At 46.2% G+C, this 26,206-nt stretch overlaps 2 protein-coding genes across 3 annotated transcripts in view; one reads left to right on the forward strand and one right to left on the reverse strand.

Annotated features, from left to right (window-relative positions):
* Window positions 1-9,285: 9,285 nt before the first annotated feature.
* Window positions 9,286-14,126, forward strand: SPMIP9 (sperm microtubule inner protein 9). 2 transcript variants are annotated; one of them, XM_084765930.1, is made up of 4 exons: window positions 9,286-9,381; window positions 9,966-10,002; window positions 12,409-12,501; window positions 13,613-14,126. In XM_084765930.1, the coding sequence occupies exons 2-4, from the start codon at window positions 9,976-9,978 to the stop codon at window positions 14,030-14,032; spliced, it is 540 nt and encodes a 179-aa protein (XP_084622056.1). In that variant the 5' UTR covers window positions 9,286-9,381; window positions 9,966-9,975; the 3' UTR covers window positions 14,033-14,126. The 2 variants fall into 2 exon arrangements, with proteins under 2 accessions (XP_084622056.1, XP_084622057.1); XM_084765931.1 differs by lacking the exon at window positions 9,966-10,002 and having other exon boundaries at window positions 9,300-9,381.
* A 9,650-nt stretch (window positions 14,127-23,776) lies between these two features.
* The window catches only part of EIF2AK3 (eukaryotic translation initiation factor 2 alpha kinase 3), a 65,861-nt gene continuing 63,431 nt past the window's right edge, over window positions 23,777-26,206 (reverse strand). Inside the window, exon 17 of the mRNA XM_084765626.1 lies at window positions 23,777-24,915. Coding sequence (XP_084621752.1) covers window positions 24,715-24,915 — 201 coding nt within the window. The 3' untranslated portion in view covers window positions 23,777-24,714. The remainder of the gene's footprint in view (window positions 24,916-26,206) is intronic.

Below are 26,206 nucleotides of genomic sequence, written 5' to 3' on the forward strand. Positions count from 1 at the left end.
TTCTGTCTTAGCCCTGGCTGTCCTAGAACTCACTCTGTAGATCAGGCTGGCCTCGAACTTACAGAGATCTGCCTGCTTCTGCCTCCTGAGTGCTAGGATTAAAAGCGTGCACCACTACTGCCCAGAAGAAATAAACCTGATGGCTCTGAGACCCAAGTACCCACGTAGTTGAGGAACGCAGTGTGGGGAATGCACACATTCACTCATTAATTGTTAATGCAGGCAGCTGCGTTTTGTAAAGGGAACGTTCAACGAAGATCAAATGATCACAATTCTTTGCTACCTAGTTGTGCTGGCTTGTACCTGTAATTCTAACTTTCCAGAGACTCTAAGCAATGGGAGATTAGCTCCAAGTTGGAGGCCAGCCCACTTGACATATTGGATGCTTGTCCCAGACTAATTAATGACCAAATGAGTGGATTGAACAACCACCTTGGAGCTAGAAGGAAGCTATGAGCAAGTAGCCTAAGGTGGTCACTGGGGGGCTTGCAACAAGTGGGGCTCATTTCAGCCTAGAACACTAGGAAGTAGACAGGGACCAGGGCAAGAAGTAGATCTATCCAGATGTGGCTGGCAGCACATGCCTGCGACGTCAGTATGGTTCAGGCATAGGCAAGAGTAACTGCCATGAGTTCAAAGACAGCCTTTACATAGAAGCCAGATAGGGTACATATTGAGAGACCTTGTCTTAAAAAACCAAACTGAGCCCGGTGGTGGTGGTGGCACACACTTATTTATTTATTTATTTATTTAAATTTTTATTTTTTTTTAAAGATTTATTTGTTTGCATTTGTACAGTAAGTATTTTGTCCACATGTCCACCTGCATGCCAGAAGAGGGCACCAGATCTCATTATAGATGGTTGTGAGCCACCACGTGGTTGCTGGGAATTGAACTCAGGGCCTTTGGAAGAACAGACAGTGCTCTTAACCTCTGAGCCATCTCTCCAGCCCCGGCACACACTTTTTAAAAAATGTTTATTTAATTAATTTATTGATTACAGCTCAATTGTTATCTCATCACTTGTATCCTCCCATTCCTCCCTCCCTCCTGCTTTCACCTTATTCCCCTTCCCTAGGTCCCCCCTAGGACTGAGGGGGACCTCTTCCCCCACTTTATGGTCATAGGCTAGCTTATTCTTTCTTTGAGTTCCACCAGGCCTCCTTGGCACACACTTTTAATCCCAAGATTTGGGAAGCAGAGGCAGGCAGATCTCTGAGTTCGAGGCCGGCCTGGCCTACAGAGTTCCAGGACAGCCAGGGCTATATGACAAACAAGCATGGGCTGGGGAGATGGCTCAGCTGTTATGAGCACCAACTGTTCTTCCTGTGGTCCCGAGTTCAATTCCCAGAAACTACATGGTGGCTCACAACCATCTATAATGTGATTTGATGCCCTCTTCTGGCCTGCAGATGTACATGCAGGGAGAGCATTGTATACATAATAAATAAATAAATGTTTAAAAAAAAAAAAGCAAACAAGCAAAACAATACCCAGAAGGCTGGAGACATGGCTCAGTGGTTGAGTTCTTAGTGTTTGATGCTCTTCCAGAAGACAGGACTTCAGTTCCCAGCTCCCGTGTTGGGTAGTTAGTTCACAACAGCCTAATACTTCAGCTCTGCAGGATTCAGCGCCCTCTTCTGGTCTCCTCCGGTATACTCATGACAGACACCCACAAAGATACACACAAATACATAATCAGAAACAAAACAAACAGAAGCAGGCCCAGGCCAGCTCTGAGCTTGGCTAAGGCCATCATGGAGTCCTGTGACATGAAAGTAAGCAGCCATCCTTGCACAAATTGATGGGTATGCACTGATGGGTATCTCCTTGGTGGCATCCTTAGAGGCAGCACGGGATACTGATGGCAAATGCGGTTCTTACTCTCCCAGGCTGATAATAATGTATCAGGAGTAGTTTGGTAGCAGGTAACAGAACACTAAGCCTAAACTAACCTGCACAATAAAAGGAAGGTACCTCAGCATCTAGCCAGGGATTTGGGGCTTCCTGCACCTTCAGCTAGGACTCCATTCTGGTTTTCTTGGGCTTTCCCTCTTATGTGTATCCATTCTGGTTCTGGAAGGATCGAATTCTTTTTTGTTCATGCGCTGCTGGCTGCCAACGATGTCTATAGCTGCTGGTCTAATATCGTGTGTAGGGGGCGCTGTCCTTCCTTGTGGCTCCATGCACCCGCTGCTGACTCAGTGTAAAACAGAGGACATAGATACTCTGCTTGCTTTACATAGCCTAGTGCCTAGTGTTAATGCCAGAGCAGCCTCATTTGGGAATTTGCCAGAAGTACAAACCCTCAGGATTGGCCACCGATTCCTCGGCGGAGGGGAGAGCACAGCCAACTGCTCAACAGCCAGCTGGTGATGCGCACTGTTGTTTGTGCTTGGACCAATCAAATCCAGTAGTCAGGGTAGTGATGATTGTACCACAAGCACTGTGCCATGGAGGAGAGGTAAAGTGGACAGTGGAGAGCCGACCATGGTGGACCCTGCCCTGAGTGATGAAGATGGTGGCCATAGGGGCTGGAGAGGTGAACGGCTCAGCGTTTAGGAGCACTGGATGCTCTTGTAAAGGAGCTGGTTCAGTTCCCAGCACCCATATGGAGGTTCACAACCATTTTAATGCCAGTCCTAGGGGATCAGGCACCCTCTTTCGACCTCTATTGGCATGCATGTGGCATATAGACATAGATGCAGGCATACGCTCAGAGCCTCACCATCTTTTCCTCAGCCTCCTGCTGCCAGCTCTGTGTTCTGAGGTGCAATCAGGCAGGCTGACCCCCAAATGACTGGCCGGGCTGTCAACACCACTCCCAGGGAGATGCTCCCCTCTGTACCTTATTCCAACGTGATGGCACAAGAGGAGATGCTTTCCTAGATTACACATCCAGGGCCGGGTCGAGCACGCAGAGAATGAAGGTGTGACTTACTGATCACCTTGTCCTTTCAACATCTAAATGGCCTGACCCAGCACTGACCCTGGACACATGGTCCGAAAAGCATCAGAAAGAATTCAGGAAAGTTGACAGAGGAACTAGGGACCAAAATAGGCTCAGCTAGTATGCTGCAGTAATTGTTGGGCTAAGGAAGGTCTCTTAGGAGAGATGGGCTTTCAGCTCTTTGTAGCATAAACTCCTCTCTATTATCTCTGCCACCACCAGCAGCAACGGGACCGCGGTGACCACCCACAGGCCACATCCTACACATAGAATTGGGTAGAGAGCCTGAGAGCTTTAATTTTCCATTCCATTTCCAAGCTTTTAGGCAGAAAGGCCTTACCCATCTAGCTTCTAGGATATAAAAATTATATAATTTAATATCTTTCCTCCTCTCAGGGGCCTCCACATCTTTCCATAGCAATCCTTCTGATGAACTTATCTCCTTTAAATAACACTAATATTTTATACTGTGTATGAATATACATTGTTTTTATCGGTTTCTATTCACGTAGGTTTAGGTACATGAAGATTTTTATGATTTCAAGATGAACTTATCTTCTTTAAATAACGCTAATATTTTATACTGGGTATGAATATACATTGTTTTTATCAGTTTCTGTTCACGTAGATTTAGGTACATGAAGATTTTTATGATTTCAAGTCATAATGAGCCATCTCATGCCTGTCTTTGCATAGGAGGTCGATCGTTGATGTAAAGATCACATCTAGAAATGAAACTGCTAGCTCAAAGACTAGAGCCCTTGGCATTTTGAGCAGAGAGCTCCTATCAACTTCAAAGGTTATGTCAGTTGAGACACCTAACAATAACGCATGAGGAAGCAACAGTTTCTTCATTTCAATACTGGAAACTATATATCAGGAAACAGGTGTAACTCAGGCTCGATACTATTTTTAACTTCCCCCACCCCCACCACCCAAGACAGGTATTCTGTGTAGCCTTGGCTGTCCTGGACTCGCTTTGTAGCCTGCCTCCCTCTGCCTCCCTGGTGTTGGGATTACAGGCGTGTGCCACCACACCCAGCTAAATACTTTTTTTTTTTTTGAGACAGAGTTTCACACAGCTCAGGCTGACCTGGAACTCTGGACCTGAACTCGATTTGTAGCTGAGGATGTCCTTGAATTCCTGATCCTCCAGCCTCTACTGCCCAAGTGCTGGGATTACAAGCATGCACCTTTAAAATGTTTTATTTTGGGGCTAGAGAGGTGGCTCAGAGGTTAAGAGCACTGACTGCCCTTTCTAAAGGTCCTGAGTTCAATTCCCAGCAACCACATGGTAGCTCACAACCAACTATAATGTGATCTGATGCCCTCTTCTGACCTGTAGATGTACATGCAAACAGAGCGCTGTGTACATAATAAATAAATCTTAAAGGAAAAATATATTTAAAATGTTTTATTTTATTATTAATAATTAGTGTCGTGTGTGTGTGTGTGTGTGTGTGTGTGTGTGTGTGTGTGTGTGTCTGTAGTTGAGTATTTATTTACATGTGTGGTCATCAGAGAACAACTTTCAAAAGCTGGTTCTCCTAACATAGGAGTATTGGGTATCAAGCTCAGGTTGTCAGGCTTGGCAGCAAATACCTTTACCCAGAATCATCCCACTGGCCCTGAAGTTGGATCTTAATAATGTAACTGTCAGGCAGGAGGAATAAACATAAGGACACTGCAATCTCCATTGGTAGAATAGGACGACACTTGGTTCATTTGTATTTCTGTCATTTATTTATTTATTTATTTATTTACTTTGGTTTTTTGGGACAGGATTTCTCTGTGTAGTCCTGGCTATTCGGGAACCCACTTGTGTGTCTGTCTTAAACAACATCCATGTGGGGCTGAAGAGAAGGACAGAGAGCAAGGCACTTTTTACATTTGCAAAGGACCCAGGTTTGAGTCCCAGAACCCCACTTGATGACTCACAACCATCTGTTAACACCAATCCCAGGGGAATCTGACACCAGCTTCTGTGCTCTTCAGACACCAGGCACACAATGTAGTACACATACATAGATGTAGGCAAAATGTTCATACACATGAAATAAAACAAATTCGTCTTTTAAAAACTTAATGCCCATATTTTCTGTAAGTTAAGACACACTAGTGATGGAGTATTTATTTACTATCTTGCAATACTGGGTTTTGAACTGAAGGCCTCATGTCCACTAAGCAAGAACTGGTTTTTCCAGACAGGGTTTCTCCGTATAATCGTAGCTGTCCTGGAACTCTCCTTGTAGACCAGGCTGGCCTTGAACTCACATCAATTTGACGGCCTCTGTCTCCCAAGTGCTGGGGTTACAAGCATGTGCCATCACTGCCCAGCTAATTTTTCTTTTCTTTTCTTTTCTTTTCTTTCTTTCCTTTTCCTTTTTTTTTTTTTTTTTTTTTTTTTTTGAGACAGGGTTTCTCTGTGTAGCCCTGGCTGTCCTGAACTTGCTTTGTGGAGCAGGCTGGCTTTGAACTCACAGCGATCCGCCTGCCTCTGCCTCTTGAGTGCCTTGCACTACCATGTCTGGTAATGCATGGTAGTGCTTTTTAAATTTTATTATAGTCTGTTGTTCTCATTTCTCTATTTTATTGTTAGGTGCTGCTTTAACCGTACGTTGTGCCTGATTTATAGGCGACACTTTTACCAGAGGTGTGTCCAGGTAAAAGAGCATATTTGGGTGGGGTGCTCAGTAGTTTAGGTCTCCATTTTATTGAACAACGAAGTGAGAGGCCCTGAGTTCTTTTGCTTCTTTAATAAGTTCAGGGGCTCTTGATAGTATTTTCTTCCATTCAATGAGCCGCCCCCTGCCCTATGTTGTCGAAGCTCCTGGAAAACTCTGGGTCTCAGTCCTCTCCTCTGTGAACAGCAGGGGGCAACCAGCACGACCCGGTTTCCTGGTTGATCTTAGTAAGAGTCTTGAGCTACAAGAGAAGCCTCTTCAGAGTAGATTATTCTAGGGTTAGAGAGAGAGAGAGAGAGAGAGAGAGAGAGAGAGAGAGAGAGAGAGAGAGAGAGAGAGAGAGAGAGAGAGAGAGAGAGAGAGAGAGAGAAAAGCGAGAAGCTAGGACAGAGAGCAAGCCAATATCATGAATCCCAGGCAGCTGTGAATTAGAACTCACTTGGCTGTTCCTGGATAGACCAGGCCCTTCGGGGACCCTCATGGGTCTGCATCGGGACTGGGTAAGGACAGAGCCAGTATGCTTCTGGTGGGACAGATCACTCCGAATTTACTCTCTGGTTCCCAAAGCTGTCTCCTTGTACGCTACTCACCCCCTGCTGTGAGACACTACAGCATCCTCACCAGACAGCGCAGCCCTGCTTGAGATATGGCAGTCCCCTGGGGTCTTTAACCAGGTCTCTTCCTTCTGCCTTGTTGTGCCAAGGAAGATTCTGCCTTACCTGGTTGGAGTTTAGTTTGGGTTGAGGGCACTGGACTAGGCCCTTGTTTGGGAAATGCCTGTTTGGTTACCCGCCCCCCCCCAAGCCCCGCAGCAAGCTCCCCCCCACCCCCCACCCCAAGGAGAGGGCGTGGTGCTTTGTAATGTGGCTGCTGTTTGTGTTTGAGGCGCTCGGAGAAAGACTGCTCCTAATTAAAGGCGCAAATGCTTTAATCCCTGGCCTGGGGCCTTCCCATGGCGCATTAGCTCTGTTAGGCAGGAAGTGGATTGTAATCCCTTTAATAGAAGCCTGGAGGAACTGGGGCTTCTGAGCCTGGAGAATGTTCTCCTGTGACCTAACAATATTAACAGGCTGCATTTGCATATAGACAAAAATTTGGGGACCTGGCTCTCCCTCCGGGGTATGGGGTGGCAGGGGTGGGGTGGGGTGGGGGTTTGAAGTGGGATTCACACTCAGAAGAGCTTTGGGGGCATTCCTCGGCAATAATTAATCTTCTACAGCATACTAGACCCTGAGTAGTTAAATGCACATTACTTCCTTTGCTTGTCACAGCCAAACCTATGAGTGTGTGTTTGGATGAATGTTTTTTTATCGATGTGGAGGTGATTATTCTCACTGGAGGGGATGGGGCCAGCAAAGAACAAAGCCCCTGGGGGCCTTGGTTGTTTCTGCTATTCTGATTATTGGATCTTGGCCACGAAGGTCCCTGCACCCCACTCTTTTACTAATTTTTATTTAGTGTCTTACCCTACACTACACAATGTCACACACACACACACACACACACACACATACACACACACACGCAGTGGATGGTGTGGAAGCTGACATGGGAGGACCCTTGAGATCAGGGTAAGCATGCACAATACAGGTAACACAATACAAAACAGACAAATTTTACTTCCTGGTGTAAAATGTAAAAAGCATACATTTCTTACAAGTGTAAATAAACATACCTTTTCATGCTAATAAGTCAGGTGACAGTAAGCATCACGGGAAAACATGTTTTGTACTTTTGGTTTTTTGTTTGTTTTTGAGACAGGGTTTTGATTCATTTTGTAGATCAGGTTGGCTCTGAACTCACGAGATCCTCCTGCCTCTGCTTCCCAAGTGCTGGGATTAAAGGTGTGCGCCACTACACCCAGCTCTGTACTTTAGTTCTTGAGACGCATATAACCCTGGGCAGTGGTCATGCGCACTTTTGTGATATACAGATATACATATATGTGTGATATATATGTATCTGTGTGCACTTGTGTGTGTGTGTGTGTGTGAGTGAGTATGTTTGTGTGCATGTGGAAGCCAGAGGTCAACATCACTCCCTACCTTAGCCTGGGAAACAGAGGCAGGTGGATTTCTGTGAGTTTGAGGCCAGCCTGGTCTACAGAGTGAGTGCTAGAACAGCCAGGGCTAAACAGAGAAACCCTGTTTCTAACGTGGACCATAGAGGTGGCTCAGTTACTTGGTACAGTGTTCACAACACTAGCAGGAGGACCTAGTTCAGATCCCCCACCCTGACATAAAGAGGCCCGAGCTTGGTGGATCACAGCTGTGGTCTCAATGCTGAGAGAGGCGGATCCCCTCCAGCTCACTGGCCAACTAGCCTTCCCAAATTAGGTTCATCAAGAGAGCCTGTCTCAAAAGCTAAGGTAGCGAGTGATGCTGACCTCTGGCTTTCACGCTTACACAGGCATGCTTGTGCACATACAAGTGCACACAGATACAAATACATCACATGTTCACAAGAAGCGTGTTGCATTGCATTGTAAAAGGTTAAATTTAGTATGATGTGATCATTTGTGTTGTAGTCTGTGGTGAGGAAGACTGTGAACAACACAGTACTTCAGTCCCCAGTGAAGGGCTCTCTGGGGTGAACTAACCTCCCCAGGCTGCATGAACAGCACCAGTTGCTCCTTCAGGCTGTTCTCCTAAGTGCCAAGTAAGTAAGCAAATAAGTAAATACATAAACAAATAGCAAACCACTTTACACCCTGTTCCTATGCATTTGGCAATCTCATTTGTCTGTCTGTGACTAGTGTTTTTAACTTAGCGTAATGTTTTCAAGTTTCATCCTCCTTGTAGCATGGGTCAGATGCTTGGTCCTTTGTGGCACTGGGTAATATTTCACTGAGGATGCTGTACTGCATTTAGGTAACCCACTGAGCTGCTGTGACCAGTCAGGCATCGAGCGTTCTGCTGCGATGAGTGTGGTACCCAGCGTCTCTAATTCTTTGTCTTCAATTCCTTTTATGTATGACTGTAAGTGAAACTTCCAGATCACATGGTTCCTTCTCCATGTGGCCTTAGATATTTATACCTGTATGTGCATGTGGAGGTCAGAAGGCAGCTTTCAGGATGCGGTTCTCTCCTCCCATCATGTAAACTCCAGGTTCAAACACAAGTAGTACCACTGGTGACAAGACTCTTTCCCTGCTGGGCTGTTTTGTGTGCCCCTGTGCTTAACTTTTGAGAAACTTCCAACCTATTTTGATTAGATGCACCATTTCACATGAATTTTACTCTCTGAATCTTCAACAACACTCACTACTTTCGATTTTGTGTTTTTGTTTTTAAATACTCTTACTAACACAAGTACATGAGAGTAAGACTTTTGACAAATAGGATGAGCCAGGTTCTAAGGCAAGAGATTTGGGGGCATTTAGCTAAAGTGTGTCTGATGTTGTCAACCAGTTGCCTCTCCTGGCAATAGCCTGGCCTGTAGAGTATTGAAAAAGCATCTTCCCTCCAGTACTATTCAGTCATCCAGGCTTATTTTGGCCCAGTTGGTCTAGATGTGCTGAGACTTCAGGAGCGGAAAGCCAGGGACAGGGGAACTGACATTCAGGAGGGCTGACTAGCTGCCCACATCATAATGTCTGGGGCCAATGACCAAAACAATCTCAATTGTGAAGGCCAGGGCTGGTCTCAGGGGTGGTGTGTCAGGGAGACAGTGCCAACAGGACTGTCCATACAGCAGGGACACCTGGGGTTGGAAGGGCAGGAGCACTGAGTCTTGCCAAAAGATAAGGTAGGGACAAGGTTGGACCTTCATGTTCATCCTTCATCTGAGAATGCCATCTGACTTCCTTTACCCAGACATCCTGCTTCTGAACTGCTAGAGCCCTGGGCCTGGGTCTCTCGCTTCCTCAGAGTGATGCGAGCCCTGGTCCCCATTGGCTGGGGGGTGGGGGTGGGGCGTGTATCCCACCCTGTTCTCATCTCTGCAACTCTGCTGCAGGGATAGGTTAGAAGCTCGAAACGGCCATGCTGGGGGATTTACACAGCACAGGGATGGGCGGGTGCTGTAAACTCATGGCTTCTGTTTCTTAGTTGTTAAACTTTCCTTTGGTATTTGATGCACCGTTTGGAGAGGTGGAGCTGGTATTTTGAGAGAATTCTAATTCCTCTGGTCCCTTTGTCACCGAGCTCCATACACCCATCCCTGGTGTTTCCCTGTCTTCAGGGAACATGGAAGGTAGAATGTTAGGGAAGGTAGAGAGAGGATGGACTTAAGGGGAGCAGAGCAATTCTACTTGTTTTGTATAACTGTGGAAACAGTGAGGTATTGCCCCTGCTTGAAGAAGAGCAGGGCTAACTGACATGTTTCTGTAGGTCCTTGGCCATGGCGCATGTGGTGAACCCCAAAAAGGTGAGTGATGTAGGTTTCTGTCCTCTATAACCATCTCAGTGTTAGGTACACAGCACCAGGGAAAGTCTGCACTGTTCTGGAGATTTCTTTATTTATTTACTTATTTTTCAAAGATTTATTTATTTATTATTTATACAGTATTCTTTTTTTTTTCTTTTTCCCTAACCCTAACCCTAACCCTAACACTATTATACAGTATTCTTGCCTGCAAGTATCTCTGCAGGCCAGAAGAGGGCACTAGATGGTTATGAGCCACCATGTGGTAGCTGGGAATTGAACTCAGGACCTTTGTACTATTCTGGAGATTTATTTATTTATCTCAAATTTATTAGGCACCAGCACTGGACTTCTGAGAAAGAGAGAACTAAAGCATTAATTTTGTTGTTACGGTGGTTGCTTTTGTTTTTGAGTGTGTTTGTTTATTTATTTGCTTATTTATTTTTGAGACAGGGCTTTTAAGTATAACCCTTATTCATTTATTTTTAAGACAGAGTCTCATTATGCATCCCTGGCTGGCCTGGAACTTGTTATGTCTTGCTATGTAGACCATACTGGTTTTAAACTCTCAGATATCTGCCTGTCTCTGTCTCCTCAATACTGGGATTAAAGATTTAAACCACCTCACCTGGCTAAATAGTTTGTCTACTTAAAACAATTTGCTTGTTTATTTTGTTTTATTATTTATTTATTTATTTATTTGTGTGTGTCTGCGCGTGCGCACGTGTGCATGCATGTGTGTGTGTGTGTGCCTGGTGCTCACAAAAACCAGAAGAGGGCATATACCCTAAAACTGGAGTTATGGGGGCTGGAGAGATGGCTCAGTGGTTAAGAGCACTTCCTGTTCTTCCAAAGGACCGGGGTTCAATTCCCAGCACCCACATGGCAGCTCACAACTATCTGTAACTCCAAGGTCTGACACTTTCACACCAATGCACATAGATTAAAACTAAATAAAATATTTTTTAAAAACCTGGAGTTATGGATGGCTGTGAGTCTCTATATGGGTGCTGGGAGCTGAACCCAGATCCTTCACAAGACCAGCATGTACTCTTAACTGCTGAACCATCTCTCTCTCTCTCTCTCTCTCTCTCTCTCTCTCTCCTCCCCTCCCTTCCTCCTTTTCTTTCCTTCCTTCTCTCTTCTTCCTCCTTTTTTTTTGGGGGGGGGATTGTTTTTGAGACAGGGTCTCTCTGTGTAGCCTTGGCTGTCCTCAACTCACTTTGTAGACCAGCTGGCCTGGAACTCACAGTGATCCACCTGCCTCTGCCTCTCCCGGGGGCCAGGGGTTACAGGTGTAATTTCTTCTTTCCTGGCTAGCAGCTGGTGTCTTTTGTGGTCTCTGTGCCTTGTCCTGCTGTATTTCTGTTCTTCCTGCTTCCACTTCCCAAAGGCTGTATTATGGGTGTGAACCACTACACTCAGAAACGTCACAGTTATTTTTCAAAGATTTATTTTAATCTCTCTCTCTCTCTCTCTCTCTCTCTCTCTCTCTCTCTCTCTCTCTCTCTCTGTGTGTGTGTGTGTGTGTGTGTGTGTGTGTGTGTGTGTGTGTAGGTGCCCTCAAAGGTCAGACACATCAGATCTCCCTAGAACTACAGCTGCCTCATGTGGGTCCTGGTAATCAGTCTGGTCTCCTGAAAGAACATTTGCAAAGTGTCGTACTGAAGCAGAAGGGAAAGGAGGAAGGGAGGAAGGTTTTCATTATTTATTTATTTATTTATTTATTTTCTTTTTGGTTTTTCAAGACAGGGTTTCTCTGTGTAGCCTTGGCTGTCCTAGACTCACTTTGTAGACCAGGCTGGCCTCGAACTCGCAGAGATCCACCTGCCTCCACCTTTAGAGTGCTGGGATTAAAGGTGTGTGCCACCACCACCACCGGGCACTTTTCATTCTTGAAAGCTGGGGCAAAAAGAAGTGGGAGACTGATTAGGGGAAGTGACATTTGATCTGCGTCTTAGAAGATGCATAGGACTTTGCTGGTTGGCAAGGAGAACAGTTCTTGTTTTCCTCAGGCAGTAAGAGCTTGTATGAGGCTGCTGTGGTGGTGCAGAGAGAAAAGGGACACAGAAAAAGGGAGGACGGTGTTAAGGGGCAGATGCCAGATCACGCACAGCTCCTGATGCCAGGGCCCGAAGCAGGCTCTTACTTTATGGTCAATAAAAAGTCCTGAAACAGAGCGGGGCATGGTGGTACACGCCTTTATTCTGAGCACTTGGGGAGGCAGAGGCAGGTGGAATTCGAGGCCAGCCTGGTCTACAAAGAGAATTCCGGCACAGCCAGGGCTATTACATAGAGAAACCCTGTCTCGAAAATAGCAACACCAACAACAACAAAAGTCCTGAAATGGCTATAAGTGGAAGAATGACAGAGCCAAGCTCTTGTTCTGTTTTCTCACTTGTCCTCTAGAACTACGTGGACCTAGACATATACAAAAGCTCATACATGGTCGACTACCAGCCCTTTGGGAAGCACAAATACTCCAGAGTCACACCACAAGAGGTAGGGACACTTGTCGGCCTGCGATTCACTCCGTGGTTCCCTGGGGTGACCTTTACTTTAGATTATTTGATTTTATGTGTATTTTGCCTGCATGTATGTCTGCATACTACATGCACGCAGTGCACACAGGAGTCAGAAGAGGGTGTTGGGTCCTCTGGAGCCAGAGTTACGCATGGTTGTGAGCTACCTTGTGGCTGCTGGTGACTGAACCCCAGGCCTCTGCAAGTATAGCAAATGACCTTAACCACTGAACCATCTCTCCAGTCTCATGATTTTATTTATTATTTATGTATTTATTTATTTTGGATTTTTCAAGGCAGGGTTTTTCTGTGTAGCCCCGGCTATGCTAGACCTGGCTCTGTAAACCAAACTGGCCTAGAACTTGAGTTCCACCAGCTTCTGCTACTCAAGTGCTGGGATTAGAAGCATGTACCACCATAGGCTGGCTTTTTCTTTTAAAAAATTCTGTAGTATGTATGTATGTATGTATGTATGTATGTTACATGTGTGCCATGATGCCCACACACACATGCACACACTGCACAACTGCACACAACTTCACATGCCTCCCTCCTAAATAAAGCATTATAAAATAATCTACTTTTAAAACAGATTTTTAAAAAATGTATATGGGTCGTTTGCCTGCATATATGTCTATGTACTACATGTGTGCCTGGTACCCGTGAGGCCCATAGGGGGGTGTCAGAACCTCTGGGACTGGAGTTACAGATGGTTGTGAGCCACCACATGGGTGCTGGAAACAGAACCTGGGCCCTCTATGAGAGCAGACAGTGCTCTCTCTCAGTCTTTGTCCCATCTCTCCAGCCCTGAACGTAACATTTAAAAAAGTAGTATGCGTGCATATGTGCATGTGTGCGTGCGTGTGTGTGTTTTAGAGACAGGGTTTCTCTGTATAGTCTTGGCTGCCCAGGACTCACTTTGTAGACTATGCTGGCCTCGAACTCACAGAGATTCGCCTGCCTCTGCCTCCCGAGTGCTGGGATTACAGGTTTACACAACGGGGCCCTGCTGCCCGTGTGCATTTTGTCTGGAATGCTTTGAGGTACACTGCCTCGGCAACCTTTCTCAGTCCTTCCTTTTGTTTCTACAGCAGGCCAAGCTGGACAATCAGCTCCGGAACAAAGAGTTTTACCGGCCCACGCCTAATCCCAACCCTAAACTGGAGGACGGGTATCCTGCTTTCAAAAGACCCTACATGACCGCAAAAGACTTGGGAGTGCGCGGGTTTTTCCCACCTCAAGTCAGCACTCCCGTGAAGGAGGAGTCCAGGTTTACCACCAGCTGCCCCTATGCTTACCCAGCGTCCTTGGCTCTGTACCTGTCCCAGTATGACCCCTACTGGCTTCACCAGAGGCCGGACTTCCCCTGCCTCATGGAGCTGGAGCGGCAGCCAGCTCCAGAAGTGGGCAAAGGCTACATTCTCCTCCCTGGCTGTCCCTGTGTTTCTCACCAGAGAGTCAAGGTCCCCATCTTGAATCGGTGGGGCCCCTTGATGCCATTTTACCAGTAGACGTGTGAGTACCTGCGGTTTCAATGTATGAGGAAATTCCATGCCAATGCTCACAGAGGTGGCACCGAAAATAAAACCGGGAAGATGCTCCTTATGCCAAGGTTTTGTGTGTGTGTGTGTGTGTGTGTGTGTGTGTGTGTGTGTGTGTTTTCATTATAATCTCTGGCCTCATCTCAATGCAGGAGGAGGGATGGGAGGGAAAAAGGAGAGGAAATCAGTGTGTGCTGAACTGAAACTGGTATCATTTTTTTTATACCTTTTTTGGGGTGTGTGCATAGAATGTGTGAGTGTGAGTGGTGGCAAGTGTTCCTATGCTGTGGTACACATGTGGAGGTCAGAGGGCAGTCTCAGCCCTCACCTTCTATTTTAAGATATGGTCTCTTCTGTTGCTACCGCTCCCCTCAGGCCAGCTGGTCACAAGCTTCTGGTGGAAGGGAGGGGTTCCCGCCTCTGCTTCCCATCTGGCTGTAAGAGCACTGGGATTGTGTAGGTCCCACTGGGTCCGGATTCTATGGCTTTGATGGTCTTCTTGTGGGGCTCCTGAACCTTCTGGGTCCTTCCATCCCCCCACTCTTCCGTACCACTCTCAACCAGAGTCCAGCAGTGATTCTCAGCATGTGTCCCGATCCCCTGCTGGGTGGAGTCTCTCAGAGGACATCTTTGTTGGGCTAATATCCAGTTATAAGTGAGTATATACCATGCGTGTCTTTCTGAGTCTTGGTTTCCTCATTGTTGCACCAAGGACAATGCATGCAGTAAACCTAGATACCCTGCCACTTGACAGCTCGTTCTCCACTGTTGTGGGGAGAGCGGGTACTGCCTCTGACATGAACTCTTGTGCCCCGAATTTGATCACTTCCCTTTGGTTGGGAGGCCCAGTGGCACACAGAGGAAGGGGAAGCAGGCTATCTGGATGAGACCTGATAGGCTGTGGCCATATGGTGGGGAGGAGGTCCCCTTCTGCTAGAGGTCTAGGGGAGGGGAATAGGGTGGAAGAGGGAGGGAGGGTGGGAATGGGAAGATACAAGCGAGGAGATAACAATCGGGGTGTAATCTGAATAAATTACAATAAGTTAAAATTAAAAAAATAAAAAAACAATTTTTATATTAAAAAAAAAAGGTGTGCCACTGTGCCTAGCTTTATATGGGTTCTGGAGAGATTTGAACCCAGGTCCTCATGCATGCTTACACAGCAAGCACTTTATGCCCTGAACCATCTCTCCAGCCTGTCATATTTTATTTGTTTTTGGTGGGAATGGGTTCTCTCACCCCCATTTATTTTGGTGGAGGGCAGCGGCGGGGGTTGGGGGGGGCTGTTCCGAGGTGTGTTTGTGGAGGTCAGAAGACAATTTGTGGGAGTCTCTTCTCTGCTGCCATCACGTGGGTCCTGGGGGTGAGGAGGAGTTTGAGCTCAGGTTGTCAGGCTTGACAGCAAGTGCCCTTCCCTGCTGAGCCATCGCACTGGCCCTTGGTGAGAGCTTTGAGACAGGGTCTCATTCTATAATCCAACTGGCCAGATTTAACTACGCAGCTCAGGCTGCCCTTGAATCTTCTGGGATGCTCCCAGCTCAGGGGTATGAGAGGCAGGAAGCACTATGCGTGGGTTGTGTCACACTCAACTATCATTAAGAGCCTTTCCTTGTAACTAGTAGAACTCCCCTCTGTCTCAAGCCGTGGGTTTAACAATCTCCAAGTTTGTGTAAATGCAATCGTGTGTGTGTGTGTGTGTGTGTGTGTCATACTTTTAACTGGGACTATAGAAGCCTACTCAGGCAATAAACTGGAAAGAGCCACAAAAACAGTTCTGCTGCATTCTTATTGTTTTAAGCATTTTCTGACAGATACGAGTTGAACGTTTTCCCAGAGAGCTCAGGTGTTGGCTGTTCACCCCAAGTTCACAGGTCACTGGTATTTGGAAGGAAGGTGTTTGGGAAATAATCAGAATTGGAGAAGGCCACGGTGAGGGGTGATCGTGATGACATTTGTGGCTTTATTCTCATTTAATTTTATTTTCATTGTGCGAATGGATGTTCTGCCTGCATGTCTGTGCACCTCATGCTTGTCTCATGCCCTCAGAGGCCAGACGAGGGTGTCAAATCCTGGAGTTACAGACAGTTGTTTGTCCTTATGTGGGTGCTGAGAATCAAACCTGGGTCCTCTTGAAGAGCAGCTGGTCCTCTTACCCTCTCTCCAGTCACATTTATGGCTTTATAAGGAGAAGAAAAAGAGCTGGGCATGAGTGTACTTGCCCCGCTTCCCCAAGTGATGGCCTCACCCCATGTTGTACAGACAGGTTGCCATCCCTCTCATTCCTTGGCCATGGGAGGGACCCTTGTAAGCAGTTTGCAGAAACAGGGCTGGGGCTCAGAGGTAAGGCCAACAGCTCTTGAATATGAATACTCCTCGATGGTTACAAAATACAGCACAGATGCTAGCTTTCTCCATGGTCACACCCCCCCCCCCCCACACACACACCAAGATTTAGGAATTTGCATGCCCATTTCACAGAAGGGACAAGGGACTGAGTAACTGCGCAGAAGTTCACACTGTGGATTCAGTCTCATTGCAGCATGGCGACTTCTGGGTGAACACTGTCCCTATCCCACACTCTCCACTGGTGACTTCTACTGAGAGTGCCTGCCTGAGGAGGGCTCCTGGACTTCTTGGGACAATGTGGACACCAGATGCAGATGGACACTGTAAGGTCTGGAGCCAACTCCTGGGATTCATGTGTGTATTCAGTTCATAGGAGGCTGAGTGACTAGTGCTGTGTGGGAGAAGCAACAGAAATGGACTCTGAGATCCCAGGAGAAGGGAATAGCAGTCAGACTGCAAGGTATGTATAAAATGGTGTGGTGGGCTGGGTGAAAAGATGTGGGTTAGGAGGTCTGTGTTGAAATAGCTAAAACAAGGTGGAGTCACATTCCAGAATGTGCCCCCCCCACATACACACATACACATACACACATACATACACACATACACACACATACACACACACACACACACACACACACACACACGCACACAAAATGTATATTCCACTTATGGGACCTAAAGAAGTTAAACTCAGGGCTGGAGATATGGCTCAGTGGCTAAGAACACTAACACACAGACTGTTTTAGAGGACCCAGGTTCAGTTACTAGCACCCACATAGCAGCTCACAGTCATCTGTGACTCCAGCTCCAGAGGGCATCTAATAGCTTTGTCTAGCCTTGAAGATACTGCACGTATGTGGTGCATAGAAATACATACAGTCAAAACACCATAAATAAATTAATCTAAAAAAAGTCAAATTCACAGAAAGGATAATGATGCTACCACGTGTTGAGGGGAGGGAAGAACAGATATTGTTTGATAGGTCGTATAATACGGTGGCCTCCATAGGCTCCTATGTTTGATTGCTTGGTCTTCAATTGGTGGAATTGTTTAGGAAGGATTAGAAGGTGTGGCTCTGCTGGAGTGGGTGTGGCCTTGTTAAAGGAAGTGTGCCACTGAGGAGTAGGCTTTGAGGTTTTTTATTTATTTATTTATTTATTTATTTATTTATTTATTAGGTTTTTCGTGACAGGGTTTCTCTGTGTAACAACCCTGGCTGTCCTAGACTTGCTTTGTAGACCAGGCTGTCCTTAAACTCACAGAGATCCTCCTGCCTCTGCTTCCAAGTGCTGGGATTAAAGGGGTGTGCCACCATGTCCAACAAGGCTTTGAGGGTTTTTGTTGTTGTTGTTGTTGTTTTTTAAAGATTTATTTATTATGTATACAGTATGCATGGGATCACATTGTAGAGGTTGTGAGCCACCATGTGGTTGCTGGGAATTGAACTCAGGACCTCTGGAGGAGCAGTCAGTGCTCTTAACTGCTGAGCCATCTCTCCAGCCCTAAATGCTTTCTTTTGTAAGTTGCCTTGGTCATGGGGCCTCTTCGGAGCAACAGAACAGTAACTAAGACAGGTAGCATTTCTGGTGGGGAAAAGTAAGAAGTTCTAGAGGTGAAGTGGGGTGACAGATAAGCTGGCAAAGGGTTTCCTGCCCAGGCGTGAGGACCTCAGTTGAAACTGCTAGCACTGTGTAAAGCCTAGCATGGCAGTATGCACCTGTCACTTCCTCACTAGGGGCAAACTTGGCAGATCCTGGGGGCTCACTAGCCATCTAGTCTAGTTTAAATGGCAGGCTCCAGCATCAGTAAAGAACTCTGTCCCCAAGCTGGACGTGGTGGTGCATGCCTTTAATCCCAGCACTCAGGAGGCAGAAGCAGGTGGATCTCTGTGAGTTCGAGGCCAGGCTGGTTCTACATAGTGAGTCCAGGACAGCCAGGGCTGTTCTACACGGAAACTCTGTCTCGAAAAACAAAACAACAGAACAAAAATTAAAATAGAACCCTGTCCCCCCAAAATAGTGGAGAGAAGTAGAAGAGACCAGTACAGTCAAGAAGGGGTGATGGTTTAGGCCAAAATGGTATTTGTAGGATGGAAAATACGATTGGGATATTCAATAATCTCCCCTTTCTCCAAGCTTGTGTTTTCTTTAGTTTTATTGCCTATAGTCAACTGTCGTCTAAAACATTAAATTTAAAAATCCACATGTATCCAATTAAAAAAAAATGTTACTCTAAATACCATGATGAAATCTTCTTTCTGTTCTAACTGGCATGTGAGCCAACCCTTTGGCAACCTCTCCCAGTTGCCAGCACCATGTATTCATGCACTTTGGACTCATTATTAAGTGAAATTAATGTTAGTTGAACACAGTTACTTGGATCCTTTGGCCAGGAAATCTAATAACCAGCCAGTTTCTATGAACTGAAGGCAACCCCTCATAGTGTTGGGAGATGCTACTCAGAAGGCTAGAGGCAAGTTGTTATCACTAGTGATGCTCGGAAGACACTTTCCACAGCGTTCCACTTGGTCTTGCATGGCTTTGAACTCCATGCATAGCACTATCAGCTGGCCAGGCAAGCACCTACAGGCACAAGCATGGTAAGTCTGCTATCGGGGTAACCAAACACTGATTAGATTTGAGGCTTGATCCACAGGAAGGAGTTCAGATCTGGTACTGGAAGCTCTGTCAAAAGCCAATGTCTGGGGAGGTCCTAGTAAGTCATGGGGGAGGCTTTTGCTGTTGTTTGTAAATGATCATGTGAGTCAAAGCATTTAATTCCAAATGATTATGTTTATATTTATAAATTAGTGCTGCTGGCCCCCCTCTCCCTCCCAGTGGGCAAGTGAACTACAGATGTTCATGATGAGTCATATATTTATAAATTAGTGCTGCTGGCACCCCTCCCCCTCCCATGGGCAAGTGAACTACAGATGTTCATGATGAGTCAGTGATGATAAATGACCATAGAGCGCTCATGCATACATGAGACATAAGTACCTCACCCCTCTCCGAGGCTTAGGAGACACTGAGGAAGAGAGGGTGGGAAGAATGTAAGGGTGGAGGATCGGGTGGAGGACTGTGGAAAAGTGTCTTCCGGGCATGCCATGGCCCTGGCACTCTTGAGCTCTCAAAGCAGCTTTGAATACCTACAGAAGACCTGCCCAAGACTGGGCAGGCCAACATTCTGTCACAGAAGGGCGTTGGGGAGCTTAGGAAGCCACGCTCTTTGCTGTAGATCTATAGGCAGTTAATGTTTATTGGAGGAAAAAGGCATTTTCTCCTCTGGGGTAGCTCATAAAAAACTGTCTTATAAATAACTTAGCTGTCTTTCTGTAAGTTCTGTAACTAAGCAAACTGGTTCTCAAAAGAAAGAAAAATAGACAAATATTGCTTAGGAAGAAAAGGGGGGTCAACAGGAACATGGGGGGGGGACAAGAAAAGGTAATAGGGTGTGGATTTCATCAAGATACATTATATATACACATGATGATGTAATAATGAAGTCCATCAACATACGCTAATAAAACTAAAAAGGGGGTCAGTGAGATGGCTCAAAAGGCAGAGGCACCTAACACCAGCTCTGACTAACTGGGTTCAATCTGGGGCCTATATGGTGGAAGGAAAGAACTGACTCTTGAAATACATACTCTCACCTCCATATACATACCATGATAAGTGCAAGTAAGCATGTGTACACACATACACACACACACACACACACACACACACACACACACACACACACACACACACTGGAGGCCAGCCTGTAGCTATCTATTGGGTTCTTTTTCCTACCTCCCTATACTACCCCTACCCCTTCCAACCTCTCAACACTAGGTCGGAGAGATAGAAGGCTAGAGGGGAAAGGGGGTGTCAATATCCTTAGACTACTTCCTGTTGGTTAGGGGTGTCCAGTTCCTAGGTGAGAGTTGGCCTTCAGTATATCCAATTTCTTCTACTCGTCTCTTTGTGCACAACTGCTTGACAAACCGCAACAACAGCAACCAGCAAAAACAACAGCAACCCCACCTCTTGGGGCCCTATCTCCAGACTAGGAAATCTCAGCTCTTTGTATATAAAATCATTAGTGACAGATGCTGTGCTGGGAGACAGTGGTGGGAAACCAAGGGGCCAGTGTGAGCCTACATATTTCAACAGAGCCCTGGTCTGGAAGGGCTCCCTGACCCAAATCTTGAGGATGGCACCCTGCATAACCTTCCCTGATGCAATACCTGTTCCCTATGGATACTACTTCTCAGTAGGCCTGTGCTAGCCATCCCAGGCAGGGGACTCTGGCTCCTGAACCAGCCTTCAGTTCAACCAGTGAAGAATGTCTAGGAGTGGGGTAGGGGTGAGGTGAGGGTAGGGGTGAGGTGGGGGTAGGGGTGAGGTGGGGGTAGGGGTGAGGTGGGGATAGGGGTGAGGTGGGGGTAGGGGTGAGGTGGGGGTAGGGGTGAGGTGAGGGTAGGGGTGAGGTGGGGGTAGGGGTGAGGTGGGGGTAGGGGTGAGGTGGGGATAGGGGTGAGGTGGGGGTAGGGGTGAGGTGGAGGTAGGGGTGAGGTGGGGATAGGGGTGAGGTGGGGGTAGGGGTGAGGTGAGGGTAGGGGTGAGGTGAGGGTAGGGGTGAGGTGGGGGTAGGGGTGAGGTGGGGGTAGGGGTGAGGTGGGGGTAGAGTCTCAAAGATAAGAAAGAGCTAGACTGACACCTGCCCAATTCAATTCAATTCAAATTAGATAAATTCAAATTCAGGTACTAAGTTCTGAAATGGCTCTTAGCTGTAAGATGAGGTGAATTCCTGCAGGTTTCAGGATTCCTTCTTTATTAAGGTTGTAAGCCCATAAGGGTTATGAAGCTTCCTCTTAGCCAGGATTCCCAGTATCTGCTGATGCTGCTGAGATTCTCTTCCACCCCTACACAATGTAAAGGAGAGAATCTCTTTTCCCTGTCCAGCATGGGTGGCAGGCGCCAGGTGCTCTGGTTTCCTTGCTCTGCAGTCTATAAGCTTTCTTGTTGTCTCCGGTTGCACTCCAGCGTTCCCTGTAGCCACCTTCACAGGCAACCATGCACCTGTTGCCTTGGTTCTTTGGGAGCAGGTGGGTTCATCTGGTCACCCATCCACCCTTCGGCTCCTGACAGCTGCGCCTGCTCTAGTGTTAGGTTCTCCCACCTCCATCACGTATGCAGCCATGGCGTCACACAGTAAGTATGCAGGGTGGGAAGGAAGGCCTGCCCTTTGGAGCCCTCAGTGGCTAATAGGCAGCTGACCTATCACAGACAGATACTCATCTGCAGCCTGACTAGCTTTAGCTTCGTTAGAGGGCTCCAGCTCTGCAGTGCACTTGCTATGTATGTGTTGCTGGTCTCTTTCCTCAACCACTTCACTCAGGTACTCAGCAAAGGTGTACCGGAATTAAAACACAACAGAAGGCCTGATTACGACGTGTGAGAATTTATAAATCCATAGACAGTTCAGGACAAGAGAGTGGACAGCTCACTGCCTGGGAGCCAGATGTCTGGGCTTTGATCCAGAGCTGCTCTTGTTTGCTTTGTGATCTTGGGTAAATTGTGTCACCTTTCTGTACTGAAGTTTGGCCTTAAGTAGAATTGTGCCTTTGATAGCTAGCTCTCAGCCAAGGATATGACAGGAGTAGACCAGGAAGAACCAACTAGTTCCTTGACTAGCATAAAAATGGAGTAGGAAGCAGCACAGACCAAGCTGCCCAGGAGACAGAACAGGGCTGGCTAGAAGCCAAGCAGAACCTTGAGCCATTAGGTTTGACTCTATACAATCAGACACCTTGGAGGCGTTTTCTCATGTTACAAGTTGCTCCTTAGTGTGTGGGAGATGGAACTATTTGTAAGATGGAAGCATATTAGCCTTTCTTCATTGTGACAAAGTATCTAAGAAACATTAACTTAAGAGAGGCAAGATTTATTTTGCCTCAGAGTATGGTCAAGGAGAACTTCTCACATCATGGTAGCTGGGATCCCAGTGACGAAGACACCAGAGACACAATGCACCCTTCAAGTGCATACTGTAAGCCCCCTTGCTCCAATCAGGTCTCACTTCCCGAGGTATGTGTACCCCATGTGTGCACGGGCCCAAGAAGGTTAGAAGAGGATATTGTATCCCTTGGAATTGCAGTTACAGAAGTCTTTGAGCTGCTATGTGGTTTTGGAAACCAAATGTAGGCTAAGCACTCTTAACCACTGAGTCCTCTCTGCAGGACCCAGTCCATCTAATTATGAATTAGTCAATTGATCAGATCCATGTCCTCAGGAGCCAATCACTCTTCCAAACCTCCAAAGTTCTGCCTCTGAACGTCAGAGACTGAGCCTTCAATGAGCTCTTTGGTGTAGACCCATCATATGGCTGTGACTAGCTGGTGTGCGTTTATCAGCTCAGAGTGCCACACTGTTTCACGGGCACCGAGATGATGCTGCCAACTGGACAGAATCTAGAACCGCCTGGGAGATGGGACAATGGGCATGCCTGTGGAGGGTTCTCTTGACTGGGCTTAGTGGTGTGGGAAGAGTCATCCTAATTTGGGGCAGGAGTATTCCCTCGGGAGGGGATCCTGATAGTATACAGTAAGAGATAGCAAGCTGGGCACTAGCATCCACATATCCTGGTCTGCTTTCTGAGGTAGATGTAATGTGACCAGCTACCCCCCACTCCTGACGGCCTGACTTTTCCACTACGGTGCACTGTACCTAGGGACAATTATCCAGTCTCTCCTTACTCCTCGGAGTTGCTTTTGTCTTAAGTGTTTTATTTCCGCAATAAGAAAAGGAAAAGGAAAAGGAAAAGGAAAAGGAAAAGGAAAAGGAAAAGGAGGAGAGGCACAGTTGGGAATTAGGCCCACATGGCCCACACCTATGGGCCTGATTAGCAACACCACCTTCCTTTTTTCTGTGAGCTCTCACTGTGGGGCGTCATCCTCTATATTCCCAGGCCATGGCATGGGGTGGATCACAGAATCCATCTTTGGTTATGAATCCTGTGAACCTGGGAAGTAACGGAGAAGACACTAGTCTTGCACAGCTTAAGAATAAGTTTTCGTGGAGCTGCAGAGAGGGCTCCACAGTTCAGAGCACTTGCTGCCCTTTCAGAGGACTGAGTTTGATTCCCAGCACCCATATCACATGCCTTACAACCGGCTCCAGGGGATCTGACATCATCTTCTAGCCTCCTCTGGTGCTTGTGCACATGGGGCAGATATATACACATAAATATAAATAAAATACCTTTTTTTTTTTTAAGAATTGGGGGGGTATAATCATTCAAAGCCCTATGAATAAGCCCATTTTGTAAGTCAGAAAATCACTTAAGAACTTTCTAAAATAAGAGTCAACTGTAAGTATAATTTAAAAAAGTTTTATTAAATCATTTAGACTTGAAAGAAGTCATAATAGTTAACACACTTATGTGCATTCTGTACACCACCAACCCAAATGGATTGATTTCAGAATTTTTTATAAATAAAAATAAACATATTTACAGGAAAAATGAAAATATGTTAGCAAGTTGAGATGATTAAACTTATCTATAATCATTTTGGGGGATGTACCCACTGGTAGTATTATATATGAGATAGGATTCTATTAGGATAAAAATTTCATAATTGAAGAAGTTAGTTGAAATAGATGATCCATTTCTTACTACACTTTTTTTTAAACCCTCAAATCAGAACTTTTGACCAATACCTAAAAAGCTTCATTTTTCCATTACTGGAGGTAAAAAGTACAAAAGCTCATAATATTCCCTAGAACCACCTAAAGCAAGAAGCTACTCAGGGCTGCAGACTATGACACTACCAACATAAACCGAGACCCAGCTTGTGCCTTCAAAACAGTGCACATGGGTCACGTGCCCACCAGGGACAAAAATGGAGTCAGCTTTGTAACAGTCACTTCCCAGATCACTCTGTATCTCTAGAAAGCATGTTTCTAGAACAGTAGTTACCATGTGGAGGGTCTTCTACTCTGTTGTGCTTTAAAGGTATTTCCAGTTCAGATCACTTCAGGGGTCACATCTACCTCCTGATGAAAAGTGAAGGTTTCTAAAGCCTGACCAGCTACTTTTGGGACACCACCAAGGAACAAGTCCACATGTCACTTACATAGCCCTTTCCTTGAAGTTCAGCTAAGCGCAAACTGGGTTAGGTCCATAATCCAGTCTGACTTAGAAAAACTGGTCCCAAATCAAATTGATCAAAGTGAGTCCACCGCTGTGGAGAGCCACATTCCTCAAGGTGCCTGCTCTGTGCCACCTACGAGGGCTGTTGGCACGGCTAAAGTCAGTTGCCAGGCAGTGGGCTGTGCGAGCTGCTGGGCTGTCTGGAATGCTTCGTTCCGGATGAACTCATGGAGCGGGACCGCTGTCTCAGAACCGTTTTCCCTGGAAACTCCAAGTTCTCAAATACAGCATTTTCAATGATGTTTGTGGCTTCAGGCCGCTCCATGGGGGATGGAGAGAGCATGTCTTGAACCATCATATGCTGAAACATGAAAATAGTTTTGTGTTAAATGTTCTAGATTTAAATTATTCGAGGCCAGCCTGGTCTACAAAGCAAGTTCAGGACAGCCAGGGCTCTTACAGAGAGAAACCCTATGTCCAAAAAAAAAAAAAAAAAAAAAAAAAAAAGTTAGATTATTAAGCAGTCCTTTAAGTCATGAAAAATATATATGCACACATACACTTCCTCTTGGGTACATTCATGCACTGGGTACATGTACAGACACACACACACACACACACTCTATGCAGTACAGGAGCTGGAACACAGGGCTCTGCAGGTGGTAGGTATAAATAGTCTCTATTTAGCTACACCCTCAGATCTAGCCAAACTATTTTAGTGTGTGAACCATATCTGATTAATCAGCTTTCACAGAAGTCCCAAAGTGGCCATGGTGAATGTGTAAAGAACATGGCTGTGTTACATCGTGTGTGTGTGTGTGTGTGTGTGTGTAGGTGGGGCGTGTACATGTGTGCCTGTGAGCACCTATTGAGAGCAGAGGAGGATGTCAGGTGCCCTGCTCTGTCACTCTCTGCCTTATTCCCTTGAGACAGGGCCTCTCTCTGAACCCAGAGCGAGGCTGGCAGCCAGCACGTCCCAGTAGTCCTCCTGTCTCTGCCTGCTCAATGCTAGACTGAAAAATATGTGTGCAGGCATGTCCAACTTTTTGTGGGGTGTTGGGGACTCAAACTCAGGTCCTCAGTAAGTACTCTTACCCACTGAGCCGGTTCCATGGCCCTTGACGCCAAGCTTTATGACCTAAGCTGCCTTCTGAGGTCTCATATGGTAAAGTTGTCCTCTAATTTCCATGTGTGTATCATGGTGTGCATGTACACGCACACGCACACACACATACACACACATACACACACACACACAGAGAGAGAGAGAGAGAGAGAGAGAGAGAGAGAGAGAGAGAGAGAGAGTAAATACTGTTTATAAATATGTGGAAGGCTGGATTTAGCCTGTCAGACTTGCTGCAAATTTACAGAGGCTATTTGGGTATAAAAGGTGTTTTTATAATGAAATGAAAGATTTTAGAATCATATCCCTGAGGCACAGATGTCACTTGATTTTAAAAATAAACTTATCTTATGAATACATATGAATCTAAATAATCTCAATGAAACATTTTTAAAGCTAAGATTTATCAATATATAGATATATAAGTGATAAGCTTGTGGACCCCCACAGAGTATAGGAAAAACATTACAAAAAGAAATGACAACTATTTTTAACAAGTCTATTTTTAACACGAGGACCAGCTTAATCT

Source organism: Acomys minous (genome assembly GCF_964271855.1).
Source record: "Acomys minous genome assembly, chromosome: 17".
Lineage (NCBI taxonomy): Eukaryota > Metazoa > Chordata > Mammalia > Rodentia > Muridae > Acomys > Acomys minous.

Bases quoted from the DNA above. Each gene is read 5' to 3' on its own strand.
- SPMIP9 (XM_084765930.1), top strand. From the start codon at position 9,976: ATGGCGCATGTGGTGAACCCCAAAAAG. The intron at 10,003-12,408 runs GTGAGTGATGTA...CTTGTCCTCTAG, and splicing joins ATGTGGTGAACCCCAAAAAG to AACTACGTGGACCTAGACAT. The intron at 12,502-13,612 runs GTAGGGACACTT...TTGTTTCTACAG, and splicing joins CCAGAGTCACACCACAAGAG to CAGGCCAAGCTGGACAATCA.